Genomic DNA, 27,335 nt, shown 5'->3' on the forward strand with positions numbered 1-27,335 from the left:
TGGTTTATTACACGATCACTTTATTGAATTCTCACAGTGCAAACGTACTCAAATATTTGTGTACTCGTAGCGAGTCACATGTGATGGGTGGTATTGCGCCTAAAAGCATTTTTAAGGAACGATTTTTTGTTGTGCGGGCCACATGTCTACTTTATGGACTACTTAAGCATATTCTCGGTTTCCAAACAAACGCTCCATTGAAAATAACAGATGCACTTCAGTGCACCCTTTTTCTGACGCCTACGGTGATATCCTTCGCATTCATGCCGCCCATCCCCCTGTGAAACGTCAGTGGAACCTGAAAAGAGAAAAGCAATCTCGCGCAACTGAAAACGGTATAGGCGAAAAGATCACAGATCGTTCGCATAGACCGTACTAAATTGTGAGAGTGGACTTCGGCAGGTCTAATAGACCTACAGGTACAGGTATGCTCCACCTTGTGGACTCCACACTGTCGCTTTCTTTCTTCCTTTCTTTCTTTCTTTCTTAATTTCTTTTTTCCCTCTTTCTTTCTTTCCTACACATCCACACACACACACACACACACACACACACACACACACACACACGTACACACACAGGCACACACACACGCGCGCACACACACCATTTCCTCTGTTTTCCCAGGCTGTAGTTGGTATAAAAATAAAAATGGTTGACTTCATTCTAGTAGAAGAAAAAATTAAGCATAAGAATCGACACTGAAATCAACTGCTTAACCGAAACGCAGTCTGCGCGCAATTTTCACCTAAACGCCTGCGATAAAACTAACTGAACACATAGTTTATGGGCGTCTGTACTCACTTTTGTCTTTTCAGTTCTAACAAGCTCGACATTGCGAATGGTGTACAGTATTGCCACCTTCGTAGCTTGTATTGCAAAGCGCATGCCGATGCAGTTCCGTGGTCCAGCCCCAAATGGCATGTATGTGTACGGTTGGATGGAGTGAAGATTTTCGTTACTGAACCTGCAACGAATAGATACAACATCATAATGAATCATTTCGTACCACCGCGCATCTCTTCAAAGCTGCGGAAAAATATGCGTAGAAGTTAGACCTTCTATACAAAGCAATTTTGCCACTTGCCTTTCAGGCTTAAAACTGAGAGGGTCGGGGAAGTATTCCGGGTCATGGTGCATACCGTAGACTGGAATGGCGACTAGATCCCCTTTTCTAACTTTAATCCCTGTGTGATGAAGAGCGTAATCCTCAGACGCCGCTCTTTCAACTCTGAAAAGAACAACGACCACGGAGTTAGTGCCCTTGAAGAACGGAAACGTCTCACGCAGACCCAAGACTGCTTTAACAGTTGTATTTTTGTGGACAGTGCAGCGAAAGGGCTGATCAGTCGGTGCTGTTTTCGTGATCTTCCAAATGATGTACCTGTTGCGCTGATGAAACCATAGACGCGGGTTCGATCCCTGCCGCGGTGGCTCCTTTTGTGTTGGAGCGAGATTTCGGTGAAGGTTAAACATCCCCACGTGGTCAAGAATAATCCGGAGCCCTCCACTATGGCGCGCCTCGTAGTGCAGGTGTAGCTTCGGCACGTGAAACTCCTAAAATTTGAATTATTATAATGATGTACGCGGTGGTTCCGATATTTGTTAAGTACTGAAACAGACGAAAATCCACTGTATTACGAGTCATATTAATTAATAGTAAAAAGATGTTTGGGCGGGCGGCTTTGAGCTGAAGAATGCATTCAACGTGTATAAGGAAATACGCCCACCTCCCCTCGCGGGAACCCTGGTGTGATGCGACGCTGAAGGGGGTTCCGTTGGGTGTTTCCGTTGGGTCGATTAGTTGAATTGCGTGAAACGCGTAGTGAACGTGAATTGCGTTTCAATCACATCGTTGGGTACCACGCGAGGGGATGAGGCGCAAGCGCAAGCGCGGGCGACCGTCGACTGAGAGACCGGCAGGAGCGCGGCATTCCGCTTATATGCGCAGCGCACCCGAAGGAGAGGAGACCGCGGAGAGAGAGAGTACTGCACATGCGCACAGTGCGCAGCGCCGCGCGCAGCGCCGCCCACCGGCGGAGTGAGAATGCGCTGCGCCACGCACCTGCACATGTTGGGTGAGAGTGTTCGCTATCGCAGAGAGGAGAGGGGGTGAGCGGAGGAGAGACGCAGCTGTGCGGACGCGGACAACGATGACGCAGGAAGGACAGGGCCGCCGGCAAGAGATGCTCCTCTCAGCGTCGCATCTAAAACAATGCGCAGGACATACATTGTTACTTCGAAATTCGGAAGGTAGATGTGTACCTCTAGAAGGAAAGGTAATGCATTGGACGGAGAGCTTTCAAAAAGAACATTTTTAGCCAGTATCCAGGCTTATGATTCACAGAAAATAGAGTGTCCTTATGATCCGAGTTGGATACTGGAAGTCATCACACAGGCTAACCTGCGACAAAGGTGCGACACGGCCGCACGACATGTTGCACCAATGGTGCGCAACTGGTTAAAGTTTCGGGCCCTAACACATTTTCTAGAGTGCTGTGTGGGGCGCATGTTCAGTAATTTTGAAGCAGCACAAATAAAAATAGCAATAAATCACGCAAACGAGAACCTACATAAAATAAACGAAAAGCGGATGAATGTTCGAGCCTTTGCTTGCTTCATCAATTATGCAACCTTATTACATAAAAATAGCCCGTTCATAGGTGTAAATGTATTCCGTTGTTTCTAATTCAAAGCCGATACGAATTATCTTCTGAAAATAAAGATGAAGAAAAAACATCGTGCGACAGTCACAAGGCTACTTCTCATTACATTGAGTAAAGTCTATTTACCTGTATTCTTGGCGTTTCCTTTAGTCGTTGGAAAATGGTCGACGTCACTATTCCCTCTCTTCTAAATAGCAAACCCTACGCAATTTTTTTCTGAATACTTTATTCGTGCATGTCGTCGATGTTGTAGTCTTCATGGTTGATTACAAGCACGGAGGCTAACCGTCCTTATGACTCGTTTACGCCTTATTCATTGACATCCGCGCGACTGCGACGCGCGTCTTCAAAACTGTATGCAAGTGATTGCTTCATATCTTGAATACGAATTTGAAGGAGCGTGTAGTGTCGCACCAACGTGCATGCGCAGTGCGAGTCTAGCTCCTTCTCTGTTACGAGGCAGGCGTACCGCTATAGAGTTAGCAAAGAATTCTCCCCATTGCAATAAAGAAATACACCTCCAATAATATTCAGATTGACATTCTTGCCGCCATATAAAAAGAAATGGTTGCTGTAAAATCACTAAACATTCACATGCTTAAACTAAATTTCTATGATCTACAGGCTCAGCCAGGCATCCTGAGTCAAGAAGGCCCAGAACACTGAGTGCCATAAATGTTGAATCTTTTCTGAGCAGAGTGTCTTAATTAGACGTTCTGGCGCTTTGGCGGTTGAGGTTCAGTATTTTTTATGCGATGCGAAAGTTCTTCTTTTTTTATGAAAAATCGTGGGCAATAAACCTTATTTATAAAGTAAGAGCATTCTGAAAATGTGCCTGTATTTTACCATTTGCACAAAGCTTCCAAACTTTGTTTTGTACACAGTTTTTTAGAATAAGAGGTAGCGGCTAATATTGGCCGTTCACTATTTTTAAACGCTACCTTTTGAGTAGGAAATGAAATATGTGAGTTCCATTTCTGGTGTTCGAAACTTAATGATCCCATTGTAGGATAATTTGAAAAAAAGTAGGTTTAAGAAAGATATTGGTTGCTGACAATTTGTATAATTACCAGTCAGGCCAAGAGCACATAACGTAGTTTTTTTAAGGGCTTAGTCAGTTAAGATCGAATGCAGCTCTCGGTATTCTGACTTCATGGTGAAACTATACAGGGTTTAAAGTTCCAGTGCCCAAAACGTGAAGCAATGGCGCCCTGCTGCGTATCACTTTTGTACGCATAGCGAAAGAAAAAAATTCCTGCAGAGAATCTCACTGGTTTCCAGTCTAGTCAAGCTTCCAAGGCAGCTTTCATCCAAGAAACCACACAAGTTACATTAGAAGAACAGCATGACCTGACGCAACGTACGTGCTAACGTCGCCTTTAATTTGATGGTCATAAAAAATGGGCAACCTTTCCCGCTCGTAATGGACACCTGACACATGTTTCCTTCCGGTGCTCCGCGTGGCACCAATCTCAGATCACATCGCTGATAAAAACTACTGCGTGACAAACGTTACGACGGCTAATTATTCATCACCATCATCATCATCGTCGTCGTCGTCATCGTCATCGTCAGCCTGCTCAGATTCAGTGTAGGACGGAGGCCTCTCCCATTGGTCTCCAACCACTCCTGTCCTGGTCTGCTGGAGTGCACAGTTTACCCCCCAATTTCACTATTTCATCCCTCCATCGGGTTAAGAGTATTCCCCTTCTCCTAGCCCCATCTCTTGGTATCCACTCTGTTACTCCTATTGTCCGCCGCTTGTCGCTTCGTATCATGGCATAGACAGCCTAAGTCCAATTCTTTTTCCTTATTTGAACTTTAATATTGTCAACTCTAGTTTGTTCTTTGAATCCGGTAGTTCGTTTCCTGTCCCGGAGTGCTACTCCTAACATTATTCGTTCCATGGCCCGTTAGCCAACGTAAGCTTTTTTTTTTTTCAATTTCTGCCAAGTTGTTTCAAGCTGTGGCTGCTTTCTGAGGAAGGTGCTAAGTTTCAGCTCCGTAAGTCATCACCGGCAGCATACAGTGGCTGTAGATTTTGTAGGTTGTAGGTTGTAGGTATGAGGGCTAATTAGGCGAACATGAATATAGTGAGGCGGGGAACTTTGCAATGGTGCGCAAATCAACGCCCAATCCGTGAACTTACCGCGAGGCCGGTGGATACAGGCGCAGCGACTCCGAAATGACGCAGTGGAGATATTTCATCTTTGCGATTGCGTCCAGGCTTGGAAAGTCTCCCTGAACAATAAAAACAGAAACAAAAATTGAAATATATATATATACTGCCGTGAAATGCACATGTCTTGCTTTCATAGCTTCGGTTTTGTACATTACGCATTATTTTCTAAAAAAAATATTTATCGAGGCTAATAAGACATTCAGAGTTTCCCTTGACAAGATTTCAAAATACTCGCAAGACCCCAGCTTCCACGAGCTCACACAGCGGCTTTTCTATAGAATTGTTTAGTATAAATTGCACCGCCATATCATGACTTCTACCTTCTACCTCCGTCAATTCATTTTACAGCCAACCATGCAATCGGGAAGGCATTCAAATTATAATTGGACTTCTAAGAAACGGAGCCGCAGCTAAGCCATGAGGTGTGCCATAAAGGAAGACTCTCCTGACGATTTTAACAACCCGTAGCCTTAAATCCCCTAAAATCTCCTTACATCTCCTAATCGTCTCTTCATCAAATTTAATCTCCGCATGGAAGGGGGCTTCAAAGGGAATGTGTCAAACCCGCAACATTGCACGCTCTAGCCCCCCTCCATTGATTCTTACTCACAGTACCTGGTTCATGCGTAACCAAAACTGTGCTTTGAAAAACAACGTTAAAACTGCAGACTCCTCATCATTTTGAAGCATAGTCTACGGTCACACTAAACCGAATTGTATATGTTTTTATGATAAGCACTAAGAATACTGAATGGAAGTTGATATCATCAAAGTCTAGTTGACACCACACCATCAAACTGCGAGCTCCAATCAGCTGCTTTAACAGTTACTTATTTCTTCTGTGCGCCTGCTTTGATGACTAAAAACTTAGCTAAAATATACAAATATCTCAAAGTGAACAGGTCCACGACATATGCAAACAATCTATGGCTTGTGTTGTTGCTTAGAGTCTATGAGCAGACCAGGGAATTTCTTAAAACATTACCAAGTCGGACACACAACCACGCAAAATTCGTTGTTTACTAACAACTCGTACCTGTCGAGCGAAAGCTTTATGGTGCGTCGGATGTAGGATAACGATACAGAGGAAGAGAACAGATGATAAATACCAGCTATTATTACGCTTAGAAACACGTTCCAGGAGTATTGTCTCTTTTATATTTATTCTCCCCGTAACCTCACCCATTTGAAAATATATTCAGTAGTAAAAAAAGTTCTGGAAGGTAGAATTAAACAAAAATGTTTTTCACGCTGGTTCGTGTTAATTGCGTTTGCGAAGAGGCATTACTAACAAGAAAATGACAAAGTCTGGCATGGCTCAGCCTGCCCTGATGTTGCGCTTACGTGAGTTGCGAAGCATTCATCCACTTCTTCCCTCAGGATGGCCTGCTTGTCAGGGTGAACCGCGAGCAAGTAGAGGGCATTCGCAATTGTGCCAGTGGTTCCGTCGAGACCAGCAACGAAGAAGGAGACACACTGGGCCAGGGCTTCATCCTCCGTGAGACCTGCGAGGAAAGCGTAGGCTTCAGAGCTCTGCAGCTAGGTTTGCTTGTGGCGGCGTCAAAAAAAATGAGGTACGAGCACAACGCCAATGCGCACTTAAGACCCAGAGGTGTGCGTCCTCGCTTCTTGTTCTCTAATTTTGTCTCACAAATTCAGCAAGTATTCGTTATCTCATCGACAAATGGCCCAAAGGTGCGCCTTAAATAGCCATGTTGTTTAAAGAGCGGGTTATTGAACGTGGGACGAAACGAATGGGTACGCAGGAGGACACGCGGCCAAGAAAATGACGCTGGTCCTCCGCAACACGTGCTGTTTCAACAAGATGAGCATAAATTAAGTCGTCCAACTCCCTAATATTATTTAGCCCAGAGTAATGTCACTAGATAAGGTTTCAGAGTCTTGGCACTCTTTTCTCCTGTTATTCCATGCCGCCGCCATGATCACTGGTCAGTTCGTATTACGTTACATTTGTTTCATGGGCGCCGCCATGTTGTTTATGCGTTTTAGTCGGTCAACTCTGGTATGCTTAGCTTGTCCTCCCTGCTCTGCGGCTGCGTGCGACTGACGTCGTTCTGAATTCGATACAAAGATAACGGGTCTAACAGCATTTCAGCAGCAGAAGTGCGTCCGAAGATGCCGTTTTGCTGCATCTTCGCCAATACTGTTAACAAATGAACCCGCCGAAGTTAGTGGCGAGGCCGTAGATGCGGAAATCTCGTAACACTGATAAACACCAAAATGGCCGCCGCTGCTGACTTGCGCGCCTCAGTGGCGGTACTCTAATACCTTATCTAGTGACACAAGCCCAGATAATATAAGTCGGTATTCAGGTGCCATACCCACGACGCGGATACCTTAACACCGTGCCGGCACGATACCTTGAAGCAGTCTGTCCGTAAATTGTGGTTTAACAATGAGAAGCTACAGGTTTTGTACAACTGGTTGGAATAACCATGTGCCGACTTCCAAATATGGGGAGATTCGGCGTTGCGTTAGCTGCTGCCCCGGTACTCCGCGTTAACTGTGTGGGGTTACACGATATTCTTTATTTCGGCTCGTACGCACGCTTTTAATCAATTACGGAGGTCGCAAAAATAACACAATATTATTCATCTCGACCTAAACGCACGCCTCTACTCGATTTCTCTTTCTCTTCACAATTATTATCCCGGCACTTAATCTTCGTGGCGTTGTACAGCTTCCTGTCTTGAACGTCGGCGGCTATGTATGCAGTCAAGCTTTCTCACCAAATGATAAAAGCTGAGACTGCGTTTTATGGCAGCGCCTGGAATTTTATAATCAAATAATTAGCCGCAAAGGGCTAGGTTATTTTTAGTGAAACAATATATAAGCTTCTGTTTCCAGTACACCCTCATACTTACAAGTAGGTATTATATTTCACCCTAGGACAATCTTATTCTTCCGATTGCACGACTAGTTTTTCGCGAGCAATTACCACCGCAGTCTCCCATCAGATTTCAAAGACACGCACCAGCGCAGCCAACTTGTCTCCGTAATCATAATATGATCTTATAACTCTTTCTATTTTTACATCAACTTTCATTAAAGCTGCTTTTAATGGCAGTGTTACGCAAACTTCCTGCATTCCTTTCTGCAAATAGATTAATTTGTAGCCTTTTTAGATACGCAAGATGTCCAGTTCAATTAGTGCAAAAGCTTGAGTCGCTAAAAAAAAGGCTACCACACTTCAAGCGCGGACACCGAAACACAATTTCATGTACGGAGTTCAAAAGCGGGCGCACTCAACGATACGTACCTGGTGTATTGTCTGATGTTTTGTTTGTTTGGTGCTCTGTATGCTCAGACATTTTGGTTTATTTCTATGTTTGGAGGCGTTCACAATAAAAACGCCTAATCGAAACGGGCCGTAGTTCTTGTACTCCCCATTAGCTTTGCCCCTTGTTTCAAATCGTTGCAGAATAAAGGTAGGCTTTATCCCCACCAGTTACTCACGCTTGGCGTGGCCGATATCACCCCCGTTTGCGGACACCTGCCCCTTCTGTGTGACTCCTTCGCCAGAAGCTGACGTTAAACACCTGTTGTGAACTTTCTCAGGTCTCAGAAACGCCCGAATTCAAAGCCTTCGAGTCACAGGGCTCCATCCTGGGAGACCTCTAGATCTAAAGCGTTGGATATGGGGATCCCCGTACCGGTCTCTTCTGGGATTTTTGCGTGGAACTGGTGCAATGTTTTACCTTTAGAACTTCATGTTATGCCGTAGGGCAAGCTCTTGCAATTAAAAAAAACTTCGCAGAGAATACAGAAGCTTAACGTGCAAACGTACGAACACACATACCTTTATTTGGCAAGAACGACGTGTCCGGAGTGACTTCTGAGTCTAAGTCGAAAAGTTTGTCTTCACGTTCGGGTGGGGCATTTGCTTCAGATGCGAGCTGCGCCTTTTGTGCGTCTATCATATACTGCAGAAAGTCTTCATGGCGCTGAAGTAGTAGAATACGAGCTTAGTCAAGCGGTGACACACAACCTGCACGAGGATCTAGTGCAACTGACTTACAGATTGTTCGTTTTCTCGCTGATTCATGACGTTTTGGAAAAGGCTCTTGAAGTACTGGAAGATCTCTGGGTTAAATGCTCGGATCCGAAGTGCCCTTGCAATGGATGGGAACGCAACTGGAGGGTTGAAATTCAATAATCAAACACTTGAAACAATTTTGCATTTTTTGCGGGCATTTTCGTTTAAAAATGCACAACTGGGCCATAACTCATTCGTGCAGTCGAAATAAGTTTGTTTTTTGTGCTGAGAAGTGCGTAACAAGTACAGCCCCAATATTACCCCTTTCTTTCACTTGCGAAACGTATGAACGTTAAGTATGAACATCGCAACGCTTTTCGAAATTGAAAATACGCACGTCCAGTACCCACATCAGGTGTTTTCGAATTATCTGAGCCAAGTACGGTGACTCTACACACGTCAGATCAAACAGACAACACATGAAAAAACGGTTGTCTTATCTCTGCATTGAAGAAGGCCCGGCTATTCTCTGCAGGCTAACTGTCGTCATAGCGGCTGTGTCGCCGTATTAGTGGCCTGCCTTTCAGGTGCAAAGTACGCGCTAACGCTTTTAAATAAAAGCCATCGCAACAATAATAATGAAAACAGTTCAACATATGCCTGCTGCTAGGAACAATCCTAGAGCATCCCGCGATCGCTGTAGCTTTCAGAAAGCTTGCAGTTACCGAGGGGAAAAAAGCATTAAGTCAATCCCACCATAATGCTTAAAAACAGTTCTGGTACCTAAACGAACATTATTACGGGGTTTACTTTAAACGGGTCTGTCGCGTATTTCCGCATTTCAGAATAACGTACACTTCAATTATGCTTGCTGAAGTACTGTCTCCGCGACATAAATTATGAGCTTTCGGAATATTGCATTTTTTTCCAAGTTGCTCATGAGTACAAGACTGTCATGAGCATTCCAGTAAACATTTTTTCTAATTGCGCGTTAAACCTAACAGGCATTTGGCCGGATTTTGACGGGGCGCCCCTTAAAGTCTGAAGCTTCATGTGAAGACAGGGAAATATACGCCCAAAAAACGTAGTCGCCCTTTCACAGCACATTCATCATAAACGAAAAAAATATCCCTCTAGTTTAGGGTTACTACTCTAAGCCATCAGCGGAACATAACGAATTTTCCTTCACGGAAGAGTAAGTTTTTCCTTTAGGTCATGTCGTTGGTTCCAGACAGGAGCAACAGCACGAGAATTTCCTCATTTGCAGAGTTTATTAAAAGCTATATTAATTTTCTTTCCATCTATATGACATTATTTACGTTCGGGATAATGTACGAGCAGCTTGCTTTTACAAAGTTGTTCCTCTTAAAAAATTTCACTAATTCCTGCCCATCATTTCAAGTTCCCAAACGATTCTTTTTGGAACTAGAAACGGTGAGCCTCTTGTTAGGTCAATTCCTTAAGCAGCCTACGACGCCAGGCAACGTTGCCAGGTTCCAAATGTCGAGCACAATAATTTTTTTCTTCAACTGTGTAGCTTTTAAGAAAGCTTTACTACGTAGCTTAGATTAGATTTGCTCGGTGTAAGGGTTTCCCTTTAAATAATGTACGTAGCACTGGTTCTCAAGGATGCCCAATACTTCGCTCTCACAATACAAATCTTTTCTTCTCCCGGTTATGATCAAAGTGGTGTTCGTTTTTTTAACAACTATAAATAAGTGCTTTTGGAAAAGTGTATGAATGTATAAATGTGTTTGTCTACTCTGTTCTGTACATCTTGCATGTCCCCCCCCACAAAAATGCCTTCGTTGCGATGTAGGTATCCTGTAAATAAATAAATAAATAAATAAATAAATAAATAAATAAATAAATAAATAAATAAATAAATAAATAAATGCCTGGCCACCTCGCTAATATTTGAACTACCATATATACACTTAACTCGCAGCGCGATGTCCGGGAAATGCGACGGCGCTGTCATCGGTAGCAATAGAAATTAAAACAACAAAAACAAACACGAATACAACGCAGAAGTAGAGCACTGCACGGGCCTTATTTTGAGGCCCGAGCCCAGCCCGAGCCCGCTTTGTGAAGTCCGAGCCCGACCCGGACCCGTAACCCCTGTCCCGCGGGCTCGGCCCGGGCCCGGGCATTCATAAGTGAGCCTGGCCCGGACCCAGCCCGGGCCCGTCGTCTCAAACCCACTCCCGGCCCGGCCCGATCATTTATTTTTGAGCCTAGGGAGGGTCCCCGTGTGGCTGACCAGGCCCAGTTTTAAACGCTGAAGAAAATTTGTTTATTATATTTGGACCAGTTCGTAGCGGGCAATCAGACTGAAACGCAGAAAATAAAGGTTTAAAAGTGCACGTAGTTTAGCTTACAGCGTCTGCAGCCACGCCACATCGGCGCAATAATAGCTCGTATTCTTACACGAGACACACCATCACCTTTGATGACCAGACTCTTGGCAACTTCACGTGGTTGTCTCGGCCACAAGTTGGTATTGCTGAAATTTTTTGCTCCGCATTTGAAACCGCGAGTATGTGCGTGCGTTGAAATGTTTCACCTGCAGTGGTTGCTAAGCGGTGGTGTTTCTGTAACACGGGAGTTTGATTCCAGGCCACGGCAGCCGCATTCCAATTGGTGCGACATATAAAAGACACATGTACTTACATAAACCTAGGTACACAGCTCCAGGTTGTCTGTATTAATTCGTTCCCCGCTAGGGCATTCCTTGTAATCTTGTCTTTGGTATGTTATACACCGAAATATAAAATCTTGATGCAGTACATAAAACGTCATTAAAATTACAGTATCGTGACTATCAGACCTAGCAAAACACGTTTTTAAACCATTTCGTACAACTAACATCAAGCGCGTAAAAATAAACTAAAAATATTCATTTTAATGATCTTTTCTACACTTCAAGCCCGAACCCGGCCCGGGCCCACGGCGTCGAGCCAGAGCCCGGCCCGGGCCCGCCAATAATCCACTTCGGGTGGCCCGGCCCAGCCCGTGGGCCGGGTCAGACCTGGGCTTTCTGGCCTGCCCGGGCAAGTGCAGTGCTTTACGCAGAAGTACAACAAATACTATAACACGGCCAAGTAAAGGCACAACAAGAAGAAACTCGCTGCGTCCCGAGATAGCAAACGGCACCTCCAACTGTTCCGCCTTCACAACCCCAGGCATCCCAGAGTCAAATGCCTACACTTCGCCCCATTTATTGGTAGTCATTAAGTGTGTCTATAGTCTGTGGTCCAGGGCTACATAGCCACGTCACGATAAATTTTGCGTAAATTTAGTGCTTTTTAGAAAGCGGTACAGTTCGCCTATTTTCATAGCTTCAGAGCCGGAGCTACTCAAGCAAGCGTAGGTATTTTTGTTTGTTTGATTGCTTGCTTGCTTCATTGACATTTTAAAGCACGAACAAGCGTCGAGGCTGAGGCGGAGGGGAAACGATACAGCCTGTGAACCACTAAGTCGCGAAGCATTTCTGAACCCCATTTTGACATCAGCATGATATGGCGGAACAACAATCCTCACATTCGAGCTGGGTCACCGAAGTTTTGTGCAGTTTATTTGGAAAATTCTGCATTACTTCCTGGGCACATTGTGTAGGCACTTGGTGATGAAAAGCCCTGGTGGCCCCTGTACGTTATTAGTCCGCGATTCTATTTGCAAAGTAATGTATTTTGTCGTTCGAGGCAGGTTGAACGTGATCGCAATATGGGAAAACACCTGCAAGCGTTTTATAATAAACCACTCACTCGTCACGAACAGCCGTAGAGTGGTGCCCCTGAAGACTTGTTTCGATTTCGTTACGAACTCGTTGGTTGAATCCAATTTCGAGTCAAGTTGCATACCAAATGCGCACCTTGCTGTCACGTCTAAGGCGTACGTTCCAGTGTACCTGCATGGAGAAGAAACTGCATTCGTTCGTGTAAGCGATACAACGGCCCGCACCGGGAATATCAAATGCACCGCCGGCAACAGAAATGGAAGTCTTTATAAAACAAGCACAACAAAGTTTCAAAGAAATACGAGGGCACATAAGCACTACTTGTGATAGTAAATGCGAAACCAATAATGTCCAGAGGTGCGTCGCCGAGTTCACGATGAAACGCCGCATGGCGCTCCGCTCTGTGCAATGCGCACCGGATGGCCGTTAAGTGCTCAGCCGTTGGGTGATGGGAGCCGAAGCTGGCGGGGTGAGGAGCTCAGCGTGCCGCTTGCTGAATTCAAACCGGTTTAACCAGTGACACTCTCGTCTTTTCCGCGTTGCTCTGTTCAATCCCACTGGCTTCTTTTAGCAGCGGAGCTATTGTAGGTCGACCGTTCTCCCCCGTCTGTTCTAGGATGTGCTTCACGCAGTGGTACGAGCAGGCTCCCAGACCACCGATAGAGGGCGCCGTGGTCTCGTAGGTGGGGGTTCCTCTCCCTACCCCTGGAGGGGGCCTCACGCCGCTGGCGTTTACCTGCCGATTCCTCAGGGCGAAGCGTAAAATTTGATTGGCGACGACGCTGCCGTTCTCTGGTCAGTGCCCGATTATGTTCAAGCCGACACAATAGAACCACAGTTACGCTGTTTCAGCTGATTTCCCACTGGGTGGAACTGCGTTCAATTTTTCTTTGACTTGGTTCTTAGCTAAACGCTACAAAACACGGCGCCGCCAATGGGAATTAAACGAGCCGTGCAGACAAAACACAAGTTTGGTTCATTTGAAAGATTGCCTCGTCAGAATCATACTGACACCACTTTTAGCGTAAACTTCTTCAAACGAGCTATGTAATTATGAAGAAAAAAAAAGGAATGACAATGCGAATCACTAGCTTATTTCCCGCAATCGAACCTATGACATAATATGCCCAGCTGTGCGATTGGCTGAGGCCGGCAAAAGCAAATGCAGGTTAAGCAGGGCTCATAAGCTTGCAGAACGAGCTATTTTCGCTTAAATGTAATGCCTATTCGTTTTATAGCAGTAAGAATCGTGGGGTAAACAATAGAAGTCACGGAAGTACACGTACACATAGAAGCACCAGTGCGAACTGCTGATGGTACTGCCCGCACTATGTTTGTTATGGCTGCAAAGCAGTCCTGCGCTTTGGGGTTGTCTCACACGACACTGTCCAATTGGTCTAAGCGACATCGTCTTACGTGATCCCGTTTGTCGAGCATACCCCATGTTTCACGAATCGATTACCACCTGACAAGCCAAGTGTAAATACGGCGAGAAACAAAGCAAAGGCGGACAGTGGTCCTGCGCAGTATGGTGGCGCCAGGTAGGATGACTGACGGTAAACAAGGTGTTCGGCAGACTGCTACAGACGAAGTCGCGTACTAACGTTTTGTTTGAAGACCTGCCCTATTGGCGTCATAAAATACGTCACGAACGACACTATTTGGCCGGAGAATCAAAATTTTAACTAAAATTGAAGAACTTCTCTGTGACTAAAGCCTCGTTTGCGGCCGGACAAGCGCTGGGGATACTATAAAAACCTTCGGATTAAAATAAATTTTCATTTTGTCTGCATGGCCCCTTTAAAAAGTCGCTACAGACGCCGATGACGCCCTTTTCACTCAGCGTGCCATGCAAGGATTTCGACTTAAAAGGTTAGATTGTCATGTGACTGCTTTACGCTTTGCCATCTGAGGTGTTCTCCAAGATTGTTAACCATGCGCACGTGCTACGGACTAGCTTTCAGCCTTCTTTTTACTATAAAAGGGGTATTTTAAAGGGACACTGAAATGATTTGTACACATTGTGGGCTTAGTCGCTCAGATTGAAGTCTGGAGTCCCTAGGTCATGGCTTGTTCGCTATGGGTGCGTTTCCGCGACTTTATTTAGAAGAAAAATCAATTCGGAAGTGCTGTCCTCCTCTCTGCGTCCTCCTCGGCAATTTCTTATGAAGTTTGGTATGACGCTTACTCTTGCACGTTTCGCTTGACTGCATCGACTGCGCGGCTCACAGACTCGCCGACAAAGTGAATCGGCCGGTCGCCGGCGGGTGGATGCGATCCGATCGCTCAGTTAATATTAAGCCACGACAATACTCATGCCCGGAAGAATTTGGGTTTAGTTCGTTAGTTTGTTGACTGTATCAAGCTTACTAAACTCGGTGAAGTCAAAATAGCACCCCGCAAGCACACATGCGACACTTCACCGACATCGCTTTACTGGAGCTGTAAGCGGCATGTGTCTGCACGATGTACGCTAGTAGGAAATCTACGGCCAATTCAAGTTCGGAAGAAGAGTCAGCGAAGTTAGGAATTAAAATAGTAATAAGGAATTAAAATAGCTGGGAGCTCCTTCAATCTGTGAGTACAGCGGCTTTTTTTCCCGCCTTTTCAGCCATTGTACTTAACTGAAACAACGAATTTCAACTTCAACTTCCATTTAAAAATCAACCGAAACCTTTATTGTAAAGCGTAAATAAAACCAAGGCACGCGAAGCAGCTTTTGCGTGGGTGAACCAGCACAGTGGTCAGCAGGAAAGAGAGAGAGAAAAAAACGTCTATTATTAGAGCATTTATGGTGCTGCAAGTGTGGTTTCCGCTTAATGAGAATATATAAGCTGTCTTAGCCCCGGCTGCCCTCTCGGTGAGCAGAAGCTGGTCCGAGAGGCAGGGGCTGGACAGCAGTGTCTCCACTGCTCTTGAGGATTTGGGATGCGGGAAAGAGGTGGTGGGTGCTTGTTTTTTTTTTTTACACTCCAGGATAATATGTCTCAGTGTAGCAGGTTCTTGGCAGTATTTGCATTCTGCTGGGTATTGGGAGGGGGATATCCGGTGGAGCCTAATTGGATGCGGGAAGGTGTTGGTTTGTAGGAGTCTGTTGTTTCTTTAGATTTCAAGAGGTTTGGTGAGGTAGAGGGAAATTCCGTCGATTAAGCTCGTAATGTTCTGTTATTTCTTGGTATGTTCCAACAGGTATAGGTTTCTCCACATCCTCCGAGGCCTGGTCGGCAAGTTCTCGGGCCTTTTGGTGGGACGACGACACATTCGCGATCGCTTTTCCACCCTAAAGTTTGCAGTCGGTAGTGGTAACATAATCGTAAAGATTTGGGAGACGGTTACTGCACGAGCGATATTTAAGAAATACTCATCTAAGCTGCTGGGAATGCTGAAACTAAAAAGAAATAAACAGCGTATATGATATATACTTCATATTTCGTTCCTAAAAACTGGGGAGGGGGGGTCTTACTTCGAACCTCCGTTCGGACCTCTGTATTTTTCTAGTTGATTTAATTTTATTTAGAGGATTTTTTCTATACTCCATCCCCCATTTTACGCTGCAACCTCCATTGCTCTACGAACCAGTCGGCAGACTGGTCGGCAGACTGGCCGGCAGACTGGCAGTCGGCACGCTGGCGAGTTGCCGTTGGCGTGGTGTTGACAGAAGCACCGACCGCTTGCAGGCACAGTTCCGAACTAGCTGACTGTCGACTTGGTGCGAACACGCCTCTAATGACACAGGGACGAGCCAGGCAAGCCCCTAAAATGGGGGCGAATCGCCTCACAGTTGAGCGTCTCCGATGACGCGGAGGGCGTTCATCCACTGCGTATACCTGAGCTAGTGTGCGTTACGATTGTAAGCGGTGCTGGGAGGCTTTCTGACCCATTCTACAGTAGACAACAAGGCAGAAGCGCGATACGCCGATTCCTGAGCTATCGCGAATGCCCAACCAACGATTACGTCGAATGCCACCTGTTGTTGCCCAGAATCGAAACCGAAACTGTTCTGAACTCCATTTTTGGAGAAGGGCTTGCGTTCGGGCTAATTGGTATTCCATAACGTTCATCTTAAGCGCAGAAAAATACACGGACACAGAAGACATGGACAAGCGCTTGTCCTTGTCTTCTGTGTCCGTGTATTTTTTTGCGCTTAAGATGAACGTTATCCATTTTTTGACATCGTTCATTCACATCGCCAAACGAATACGCGTCACTGCTGTAGTTCTTGCGGCTGCCGCAAATGTTCCATGGTATTTTTTCTTCTTTCAGGGTTTATAAACTAAATACTGTTTCACTGAACGGATAAACGATAAAAACTGTGTTTATTTGAGATAGTCTACGCAATGTAAACAAAAACAGAAGTTCTAAAATTTCTCTTCAGTGTCTTTTTAATAGTCAGCTGAGACTCCTGTCAACTCCAAACTCGCCTGTTTTATGGAAATTGTTACAGTTTCCTCCTTTTTCGGTGTTTTAAAGGTCTGCTGTTTTAAAGGTATATCTTTTTGTATGACTTCTCGCAACTATAGGCTTAATAAGGGTACCCGTAAAACACAGAATTTCATGTCACTCAGTGGCCGCTGAATAATTATGATTCTTTGAAAACAGGACATTTTCCCACGAGGGACACAGGACACAGCTAGTACACAGGACACAGAACCAGGACACAGCAAGGGACGATTCATATACTGGAATTTCATGTCTGTTCGCGCAAAGGTGTAGTACTAAACAAGTGAACGTATAACAGGGCCACACATACTTTTGCATAGTAGAATAATGGCGAATTTATCTTGCCCCAGAGAGCTGACAAGAAGAGTTTCTTTTAAGTGCAGAGCAGTTTATGGGCTCGCCTTGTCGTCGTAGTTCGCTAGCGGTCGATGTCAAGCGACTGCCGGAATCCGTCGGCGGAGCGAGATACCAGACGGAGAGCCTGGTGTACCTTCGTCAGGGAGTCACTGTGAGGCTACGAAAACCACGCAGTTTAAATAGTCATAAAATAGTCATAACCGTTCGAACCTCACGAACCGCTGGCGCTAGTCGTACATCTCCCCGTTGTTTAGCGCAAAGAAAACTTCCAGTACATTTTAGGCAAAATCAGTGTATATAGCTAGCAGCCCCCACGTTCATTTACTTAGGAACGCTCGTTGGGTTAGTTTTTACAATAGTAAGCACAAAAAGCGGCCCCGCAAGAGAAAAATGGCGCGTTCGAAATGACGCAGAAAGGCTCCAGCCGCGCAAGAGAAAAATAGCGCGTTCGAAATCACGCAAAACAGCTCGAGCATACGAAATTCAAGCAAGCACAAAAAGAACAGAACTCCCGCTGGCACAGTTTCATCCAGGGGGGGCACGAGCACTACGAAGGCAGGAAATTTTACTTTCATATTCATCAACAGAAGAGTGATACAGGGCGGCGAAGTGTGTGATGTGTGGTAGCAGTGAGCGGATAACGGCGCCACCACCCATTATGGCGAATCACTGCTCTGCACTTCCGACAGCTTTCACATTGAGTGGAACGGCTTTAAGTTTTTATTGTTTGCTCTTTGGACAGGGTCACTGCGACTTCTTTTTTGGCGCAGTATTTTAGCCCTAATGCTTGTAACAGCCGTATGAGGGTCGACTTGAAAGCATACGGGAACAAGGATGACTACCACTTTTTACTCGATAAATAAGCTTGTCAGTTATTCAGGCACTTACTCTCTGACGTCTATGTCCTCTTCCTTCGACGCTGCATCTTTGATATGTTCAGCAGTAACCACTGCACATTTTTCCATCAGTTCATTCATCTGCATGTGTTACAAGCACTGAGTAAGAACAATTGTCAAGATGAACTGACCAGTATGATTAACCAAAGCGGAGTACAAAAAACAGCATTCAGTGGTCCCAAATTGAACAGGGTTTTAAGAGTGCAAAGTTCCCTGTCGGGCTCAATTAAGAAGCATTAATATGCCAAGAATTTAAAATCCCCTACCCTGTGAATTTCATACACATACTGATTTATTTTAAATACTGCTTTTTTCCAAGTTTAAAGCCAAATTTATAATGAAAGCTCACTCATGAAGCATTGCACTCCCAAAATGGTGTTTACAACTCTTGCAACGATTGCCTAAAGGTATGGAGGATCGACAAGCGACCTACGTTGCTTCGTAAGGTTCTCAATATCCTGTTTAGACGATATTGAATGTAGCAAGGTTGCAGTGCAGGTTTTGGGACACTGAATATTGTACGGTTCTAGCTCTGAACACCCTCCCCTGCTCTCGTTGACTTCCCATGTAGAGCATAAGGAGATCTTTTTGTCCAGCCCCTCTTGGCCTACCCAGTTTCAGCGTGTGACCAGAGCACAGGCGGCGCGAGCTGCGTATGGGCTCCCGTGAAGAAGACATAACCACTCCCCTGGGTCCCCTGGGCCATTCAGATTGCTTAATAACAATATTTCATTCGCCTCTTTGTGAAAGCAATCCATTATGGCTATCAACATTCACAAATGTATGAATGCATTTTTCGTAGAAAAATTTACGGTATAAGGAAAAAATGATACACCCCTCCGTCTAACAACGACGATGGTTCAACCAGAAGCTATCTCGTGATGGATTCTTTGGTTGTCCAATTTCACACTGCAAGTATGTGCTACTTTGGAGGTACGCACCTCTTTTCTAGAGTATACCCACAGCAACTATCAGGTGTGCACTCCGTAGGCTCAACGTTTGGGTTTGGGGTGTACGGCGCGAATAGAGATATCTGCTGCTTGGCGTTCGCTCCGACCACGCCGAAATAGAGCACTCGGGTAGCCGCCGGCTTCAGAACGCGAGGGACCCAGGTTCCATTCCGGCCACGGGAAGGGTTTTTATTTTCTTTCACTTCGGCAGAGAAAGAGGACTTTATTACGAGAAGGGTTTTAGTTCTTTCACTCATCATCGCCAGAGAAAGATGGCTTTTCTGAAGGGCGTATTCGCGTACAACAGCATCAGTGAGGACACAAAAGCTTCGCTTTAAAAAGTAATCTGTACTCCAAAAACAACGTCTAGTTCCGTTTCATTTTCTTTTCTTTTTAGTTCACGCGAGAAGCACGGTAACGCACAAGTCCGAAGTTCTCGATTTCTCGCAGAGTTTCGTATCTTGCGTCACAATGTGCAAAAAGACGCATCTGTCTCAGTATGGCGAAACTTTTAAATTTAAAATGTTCTTTATGAACATTTGTTGCTACTGTTTACTCCCCCTGAAATGTCGGTCGTACCCAGCACAGCTGGCTAATCTCGATGTGGCCTCCTATTAACCTGCGCAGTGACCAATGTCGTACACACTACACAGCCCTTTTCAGTATTATCATTATTATCATACCGTCTTTCTTTTTTTTTTTTTTTTTTTTTTACTGTTATTGTTCTCTTCCCTCGCAGCACCGGTCGTGCCAAGGGCCCAGCTGTCGAATTTATCTGTTGCTCGTACAGCTACTACTGTTACGTCTCCCCCCAGTTGTCTTCGCGGTTCCCGCATCTGTTAACCCAGGCAGAACCCAATGTCCCACTTTACACTGTTTTCTTTTTAGTAACACTCTCTACTGAGTCCCCCATGTTATTCTACTCTGGCGTCACCCGCTAATGTTGTCGTATCCCTCTGTTATTATTTTCTGTTTCCGATGTCACCTGCCGATCCTGTGGTATCCCTCTGGTATTATTTATGTTTCCGATGTTCCCGTTCCCAATGCCACCAGCTAACTCTGGTGTGACCCCCTGTATTCTTATTCTGTACTCATTGCCACCCACCAACCTTCTGTAACACCCTGTCATCTCCGACTGCCCCACTGTACTGCGAAATTTGCGTGTGCGACCCCTATTACCTGCCATTCACCTTCTCCCTACTCCTTCCCCCCTCCCCCCCCCCACTTTACCTACTCTTTCGTCTCTCCCACCCTCCTCGCTTCCGTTCGGCCGGTTGAGGTGTCGGCGTAACGCCAGACAGTTACCGGTCTCTGTCCCCCCTTCCCCCCCCCCCCAACAACCACTTCATCATCATCATCATGAACATTTCTCACATTGAGCACTCGTATGATGTCACAAATCTTTGGTGCGCTTATATATGAAATAAATATAAAAAAACACAGGCACCTTTCTAAGCTTTCCTGTTGAAAAGGCTGGACTGGCAGCAGGACGCAATCGACGCCATTTTTCCAGAGGGACTAAGCCTATCATGTTGTCCACAAGAGGCTCATTGAATTGGAACGACTGCGAGAAGAGAAAGAAAAAGAAAAATCAAGAGAAGCAATATTCGTGATAATATTATTTTACTGGAATAATGCTCGCTTCCGAACTTAGGTATGCACTTTGTCAAACTCCCGACAACCAGCATTTTACAGCTCTACGAAGAGTGTTAATACCAGCCACAGCATTCGATACCACATGGAAAATGTAATCAGTTGTGGAGGGTTATCCAACGGAAGCATTTAGTGCTGCTTTGCGGGATGCCACAGCCCAGATCAAACTTTCGTGAAAATCGTATGCGACGGCTCGTTATTCAGTAGAATTTTATGTCTAATACAATGCTATTGGCCACATCCACGGAGAATTTTTAGGTTGCACATAACCAGATAAACCGCCTCCCCCGGGCCGCTTTTACTATTTATATTTGATATATCACGGCGACACCTCGTTCTAAATCTTGCAGTACTCTAATTACTTATTTTTGACCTGACAAGTCATAGGTAACCTATTATATCAAGAGACACGTAAAACACAGCTCCAAATTGACTGTGGCTGCTCGGGTTCCTGTATTTTGAAGTGCCAGAAATAAAATTTGCAGTGGCGTATATGTTGTATGCTTTATCAAATAAAAAGAGTTTCAACATCGGGCACATGTACTGAACAACCGACATCACGCATAATACAGCACACAGACTGAATCAGTTCGCCGCCAGAGCCGCAGTGTTCTGGTATTGTGTACACTGTCCCTGATAACAGCTGTAATCTCGCAGTTTCAGGAAGGTTTATGAGGTCAGCTTACCCTTCTATTAGGTAATAATGCAAAATCCTTGACTAAAACCTGCTTCACAAGTTCGGGATCCGCCACGAAGAGAATAGCCTTGCCAGCTTCGAAGCCTCTGCAAGTGGCAATGTAAAACCGCATAACGTGAGGCAATTTCAGCCGGTGAAGTGACCGTCTCTTCCCAGTAATGTCTTACGAACAGCCATCAACACGCATGCAATGACGAGTAATTTTTTCCCGTGTCTCACAAAAACATTTTGACGATTGTATGCCTGCAAGGATGCCTATTTCGTGAGGTAAAACAGTTCGCAGCGCAATCATGCCAAGAAAAATTATCGAACCACCATGACTTTCCTATCATGGCCAAGTATTTTTTGCAAGAATGCAATCAATCTATTATTCACCCCCTTCCCCGCGAGATTTCTGCCTGCAACAGATGGAGGGAAGATGAGAGTTGCTTGGGGCAGCACACTCCGTACAGCAGCGATCCGAAGCATGCTGTCGGCGTGGCGGGTGTTATGCAGAACAGATGGAGGAGATGTAGGGGGCAATCAACTCTTCTCTCATTCTTATTCAAATACCCCACATGCTGTATACATGTCAGCAAATTCCACCTTCTTTGCTACTGCCCTGACCGTATGAAGAGGTTGAGGAGAGGGAAGGGAGGGTAGGAAATCTGAGCATATAAATATACCTGTCCTTACCAATCCACCAACACAATATGAGATATCTACCGTGAAAGTCTCCTAGCATTTCTGCGGCTCCACGACTCCGAACATGAGTGCGTTAGTCTCATTTAAAACTGCGTCGTACTTCTTTATTTGCGCTGGTTAAGTATTGAAGTGGAAAGTCACGTGCTTTTCATGAAATATTTATTTCAAACATTCGCTGTAAACATACCCGAAGAGCTTTCCATATTTCTTATATCTTGCGAAGTCGACCTCGTGCATAGGCTGAAACGAAAGTAAAATAATGAAATTTATCCTCGTCAACGAGAGAAACAGGCAGGGAATAGGCTCCACGACACATTTGAACGGACACGTAAGTCTGTTAGAACCCAAAGGTCGGAAACAGCAGCTTTGGTATCTTGATGATGATGGTTGGTATTTAGTGGCGCGAAGCGACCTTTGGCAAAAATCGCCAAGAAAGTAGCCTCGGGAACAACAATCGGCTTAATGAAGAGAAAGCAGATAGCAGAATTTTGCATAAAAATGCCCGGCCCTTAAACTTTGGCTATTATTACCGCTATAACAAATCTGCTACTGTTTTTTTTTACATTCTTCATTTCACTGATCTCACTGATAGCCCACGATCATTCATAAACGAATTACGATAGTAAGAGAGGTCTTGGAGATCAGCTGGCACGCTGAATGTCTCAGGACGCGAACAGCACCTGTGGAATTTTTCCTGATACTATTTTCATCGTTATTCTCATCGTAACTCAGCCTTCAAGTGAATACCGAGTTGTATGTTTGTATGTTCCCGCATTTCCTTTAAGCGAACTTAACGCGCAAAAGCAAGACCCTATTCCAAAGAGGTTTTATACTGACTGGTATTTATAGTAAACAGTAGATGAGGTCCATTCGTGCTCTCCAGCCAATGCTTTCTGCCCTTCTGCATGGATAACCCGTAAACGCAAATAAAAGCGAGGTCATTTATTTTCAAACAGGCCAGGATGGATGTTCAAATTTCAACGCATAATGACATTAAATAACAGTCTGATTATTAACTAGGAACCTTTTATCTCTGCTTTTAGTGTTCACGCATCCTGCGTTGGGAGTAATAGCTACGTATCAGTAGTAGTGACAAACCTTCGAAATAAAAGACTGAGGGGCAGAAGGAAATAGCAGTTTTCAAAGCTTTACTCCGTAGCGGCGGTGCTCTACCGGAAGCAAAGATGTGAAGCGAAACTTTTTTTTGCTATACATGCTTCGAACGAACACCCTTACGTAAAGAACGCGGCCAGGGCTCCTCTTAAGGCATAACTATTAGTGCTGCCGTAAGTATACTTTGACAGGATTCGGGTGCAGCCCTTGCGACGACATTCATGTTTCGTTATCGTTGAAAAGAACTGCTGTACAATATCTTGTAAACTTTTTTACACAATGCTGAAGTTCGCAGCCCAGATAATGTTAGCTTTGTTCCAAAAGTAAGAAAAATACGTCGCAAGCAAATTTAAGTTTAGAACGTGATGTTTGTTGAACACAAAATTTTTCAGCGAAGCTTCAACGCTGTAAATAATTGCTAACAGAGCTCAAAATATACCATAAATATCCAGAAAAATCATGGTCATTATATATTGTTCCAAGGTCTGTGAGACACCTTTTTTTTTTTTCATTCACAGTCTTGTTCATGATTCCGCGTTTTGTCAGACTACATCTTTGACAAAGCGAATACTTTTTTTGCGGCTTACTCTGAGGAATGTCTTCAACGTGGGACCAAAAATGAGAGCAAATGGCTCCGACACAACATTCTGGTTCTTCCAGTAATTCCGATCACGGGAAGCGTATCTGAAATGCAATGAGCACAAATTTGTTTGGCTGCAGGCGTCCAAATTGTAAGTAATACTGAGCGCTTCTGCTCTGCAGTTTATTTTTCTGTGCGCGAATAACAGCTACTGAAGAAATCACGCACAAATACACTGAACGGCCAGCGAAGATTAAGTTCTTAACTGGAATGTCTTTAACTGCGCAACTTAATATTTAAGAATCAGAAGCCCTTCTTCTGCTGCAATTCTGACAATATATGAGTAAATTTTAATCAGAACAATACAATTTTCCCAAAGCAGGTTTTTGCAAATTGTCTTCCACGTTATGTTCGTTTCACTGCACACCAAAATGTATACATTTCGCCTAAGGACACCTAAAAGCCGTAAAACATCTGCACATTCACTGGCTGAGGCGTTGCTTTGTGTACACGGTGTAGGGTTCAGCTCCGTTCGCGCTGGCTATTTTTATGATGACAGCAGGATAGAACGAAACAATGCGCTGGGGAGCGAATTCCACATCCTCCTAAAGAAGTTGTTAGTTTAAGTCCATCTCTATGTGTTACGACTAAAAACACACGCACACACCCAAGAACGCACGCTTTTAAAAACGGTGTAAATTTATTTTCCAGTCCGCAGCTGAGGCAGCGCTTGAATACTCACAGATACAGAAGGATGCAGGCAGTTGCCGCGAGTATTATCCAGTCTGGCACACCGAAGAGAAGCATCGTGAGCGGCACAGTGACCACAACCAAGTGGTTACTAGAGAACTCAGATTTCACATCAATACGATTCCTTAGATTTCACTCCTCCCCGAGGAGCCGCACTTCGTCTATCTCAGGGGAAACCACACCATTGATGAGCATTCGGCGAAACGTGCTGTGAGCTCAGAGCGAGTCAGATACGAGGCGCGGTGCAAGCGTACGCGTCGATTCCGCGGAAGCGCTCATGGTGCGCTAGGAACGAAAGCCGTGAAGGCGGTCAAGGCCGTAACGCGACGGCGGTGCTCTCTGGCGCTCCCGGCCGCACCTTCTACCTTGCAGAGGGCGGTGTCCGGTGGTGTCGAAGGGAAGAGAAAAGAAAAACATGAAGGAAGTAGTATTCTCTTTCCCCCGTCAGAAAACAAACGTACCTGTCCCTCCATCACCCTCCCTGTAGTGGGCACCAGAACGAGCCGAACGATAGACGTCGTCAAGGCCGGTGGTTCCCGTTCTGAGCAACGCGCCCGGCGACGGCGTCGAGCACAGAAACAGCGGTCACCATGGAAACCTGCCTTCAGCCGGACTCTGCTCCAGCTGATGGGCGCCCGAATTTATACGTGGTTCCAGTGTTCGGGTTGTCCTGTTCTGGGAACCTCACAAGCCGGGGGCTTAATTAGTCGATAGCCGCTATTAAATCACCACAAAACGTGTAACATTTTCTGAGCAACCTAGGGATACTATGCTTTCTCTAGTCGCTTGAAACCTCGTAAGATATCATCGGTGACCACATGTTGAGCATATAAATTGTCGTGCAGCAAAGGATGTAGCAGATAATCAAAATATTGACAGGCAAGTTGAAGCATGTCAATGACTGAGTCATTTAATTGTTATTTCCAGTTACGGGATGTTCAAATTGTCCGGTCGCACACTCTAATGGGGTATTAGGTGTAAGGTACTGGTAAAGGAAGATGGGTCGAAACAACTTAAATGCTCAATGCGAACTAGTAATATGCACGCGTTTAATAAAGCGTAGGAAACGGGGCAAGTGTCAAGGGCACAATGGCATTGTCGTGTGATAGTTGCTCTAGTGATAGTTTCAGTTCGATTGTAAGGTAAAGTCGCTTGAATGTGGTATCGAATGAAAGGTACCACGGAGCGGGCAGATGAGCGACTGCGTGCGTGGGTAGAGTGTGAAAGGTTGCAGACGCTATCACGGAATAATATTCAAACGTGGTACCCAGTGTTACTGGTCTGCCCAAGTTGACCAACTAAAACGCCAAAACAACAAAATGGCGGCGCCCATGAACCTTCGCAGTGCAAACAAATGCCACGTGATGCGCACTGACCAATGATCATTGGCGGCGGCGCGAAACAATAGGAGAAAAGCGTGCCGATGCGCTGAAACCTTATCTAGTGGCACTATGGTACCCTTACCGAGATTAGTTGCGTTTACAAAATTACGGTATAAAGACCCGAACTACATTCGGCCAATGAGACGTGCTTTTGTTATGTAGGATCCTAAGTACCCAACATTTTTATCTTCTCACATTCTTATCATATGTCATCCTCATTTCCGTGCTAACCCCTGCAGGAACGGCGACCGGCGTTCACGCTGAAATTCAAATCGTTCGGCCCTTTCCCTCCCAGATTGCCGACGTAACCAAACGAAACGGCTGCAGCCACCCGACCCAAGAGCAAGAAAGTAACCCGAGCCCCAACTCGGACACTTTCGTGCCTCCTGTGAATCGTTGTTTGAGCGGCTCGCTGCTAGCGGAGTACTGCCGCACCAGAGAAAGTGTGGTGCAGGAAGAGCACGAATGAATGACCGACACAGAGGCAGGCAGCCTTGACGCGTGGGTGGCGCCGGCGTGAGGGACACGGGCGAGAGCATGGTTAGTAAAGGCCACCGGAGCGAACTGCCTGGCATTGCTCAAGCGCGTAATGAGGCAAGGGGCTGCCATCCGTCTACATGGCGCCAAATGGACGGCGTGGGGAAAGTTCGGGTCATGACAGGACTGGGTTTTGTTTACGGGTGTGACGCTTTGGTGCGTGAATACACTCTCTGGGAGAGATTCGCGTGTTGGGGAAGAAAAAAGTTGGTTCATGTTAATAATACAGATGCGATGATTGTCAGACTGAAGTTTTCGCTGCGCATGAAATTTTCAGTGTCTTACATTCGTTTTACCTGACAGAGTAGCTCAGTGGCTAAGGCGTTGAGCCCAAGGACGCGAGTTCGATTCCTGCCTCAGCAGCCCTTTTTTCTGATTGAGGCTAAATGCGAAATAGCCAGTGGGTCGACATTTTAGCGCACGTTAAATATCCTCCGGTGTTATAAATTATTCCACAGCCATCCACGCATCTCACAAGCGGCGTGTTATTTCTGAACGTTTAACCCCCCAAATTTGCTGAACAGAAAAGGACATTTGTGTTGCTGCTTTTTGTGAGAAAAACTAACTGCCAAGCTCCAGCTGACCAGGCCGACCGGAAGAACTGCGGGAAGTGAACAGGAGCGAATGCTCTTGGCTGCTTAAGACATTTTCAGCGATGAAAGACGATACACAACTCTGGCGTTCTTCTTGCGGATTCATATCCGGTGTACCG

General features: G+C 45.4%; 1 protein-coding gene across 1 annotated transcript; it reads right to left on the reverse strand.

Annotated features, from left to right (window-relative positions):
* On the reverse strand, positions 1 to 25,054 carry LOC144179006 (cytochrome P450 3A24-like). The gene is made up of 14 exons (XM_077707168.1): positions 24,697 to 25,054; positions 23,962 to 24,058; positions 22,449 to 22,501; positions 21,567 to 21,663; positions 20,675 to 20,791; positions 18,270 to 18,358; positions 12,613 to 12,755; positions 8,888 to 9,003; positions 8,669 to 8,813; positions 6,193 to 6,353; positions 4,816 to 4,907; positions 1,088 to 1,231; positions 805 to 967; positions 1 to 298 (listed from the first exon to the last, which is right to left on the reverse strand). The coding sequence occupies exons 1-14, from the start codon at positions 24,759 to 24,761 to the stop codon at positions 218 to 220; spliced, it is 1,563 nt and encodes a 520-aa protein (XP_077563294.1). The 5' UTR covers positions 24,762 to 25,054; the 3' UTR covers positions 1 to 217.
* Positions 25,055 to 27,335: the final 2,281 nt, after the last annotated feature.

Source organism: Haemaphysalis longicornis, unplaced genomic scaffold (genome assembly GCF_048455015.1).
Source record: "Haemaphysalis longicornis isolate Haplotype H1 unplaced genomic scaffold, Haemaphysalis longicornis Haplotype H1 scaffold_4, whole genome shotgun sequence".
NCBI lineage: Eukaryota > Metazoa > Arthropoda > Arachnida > Ixodida > Ixodidae > Haemaphysalis > Haemaphysalis longicornis.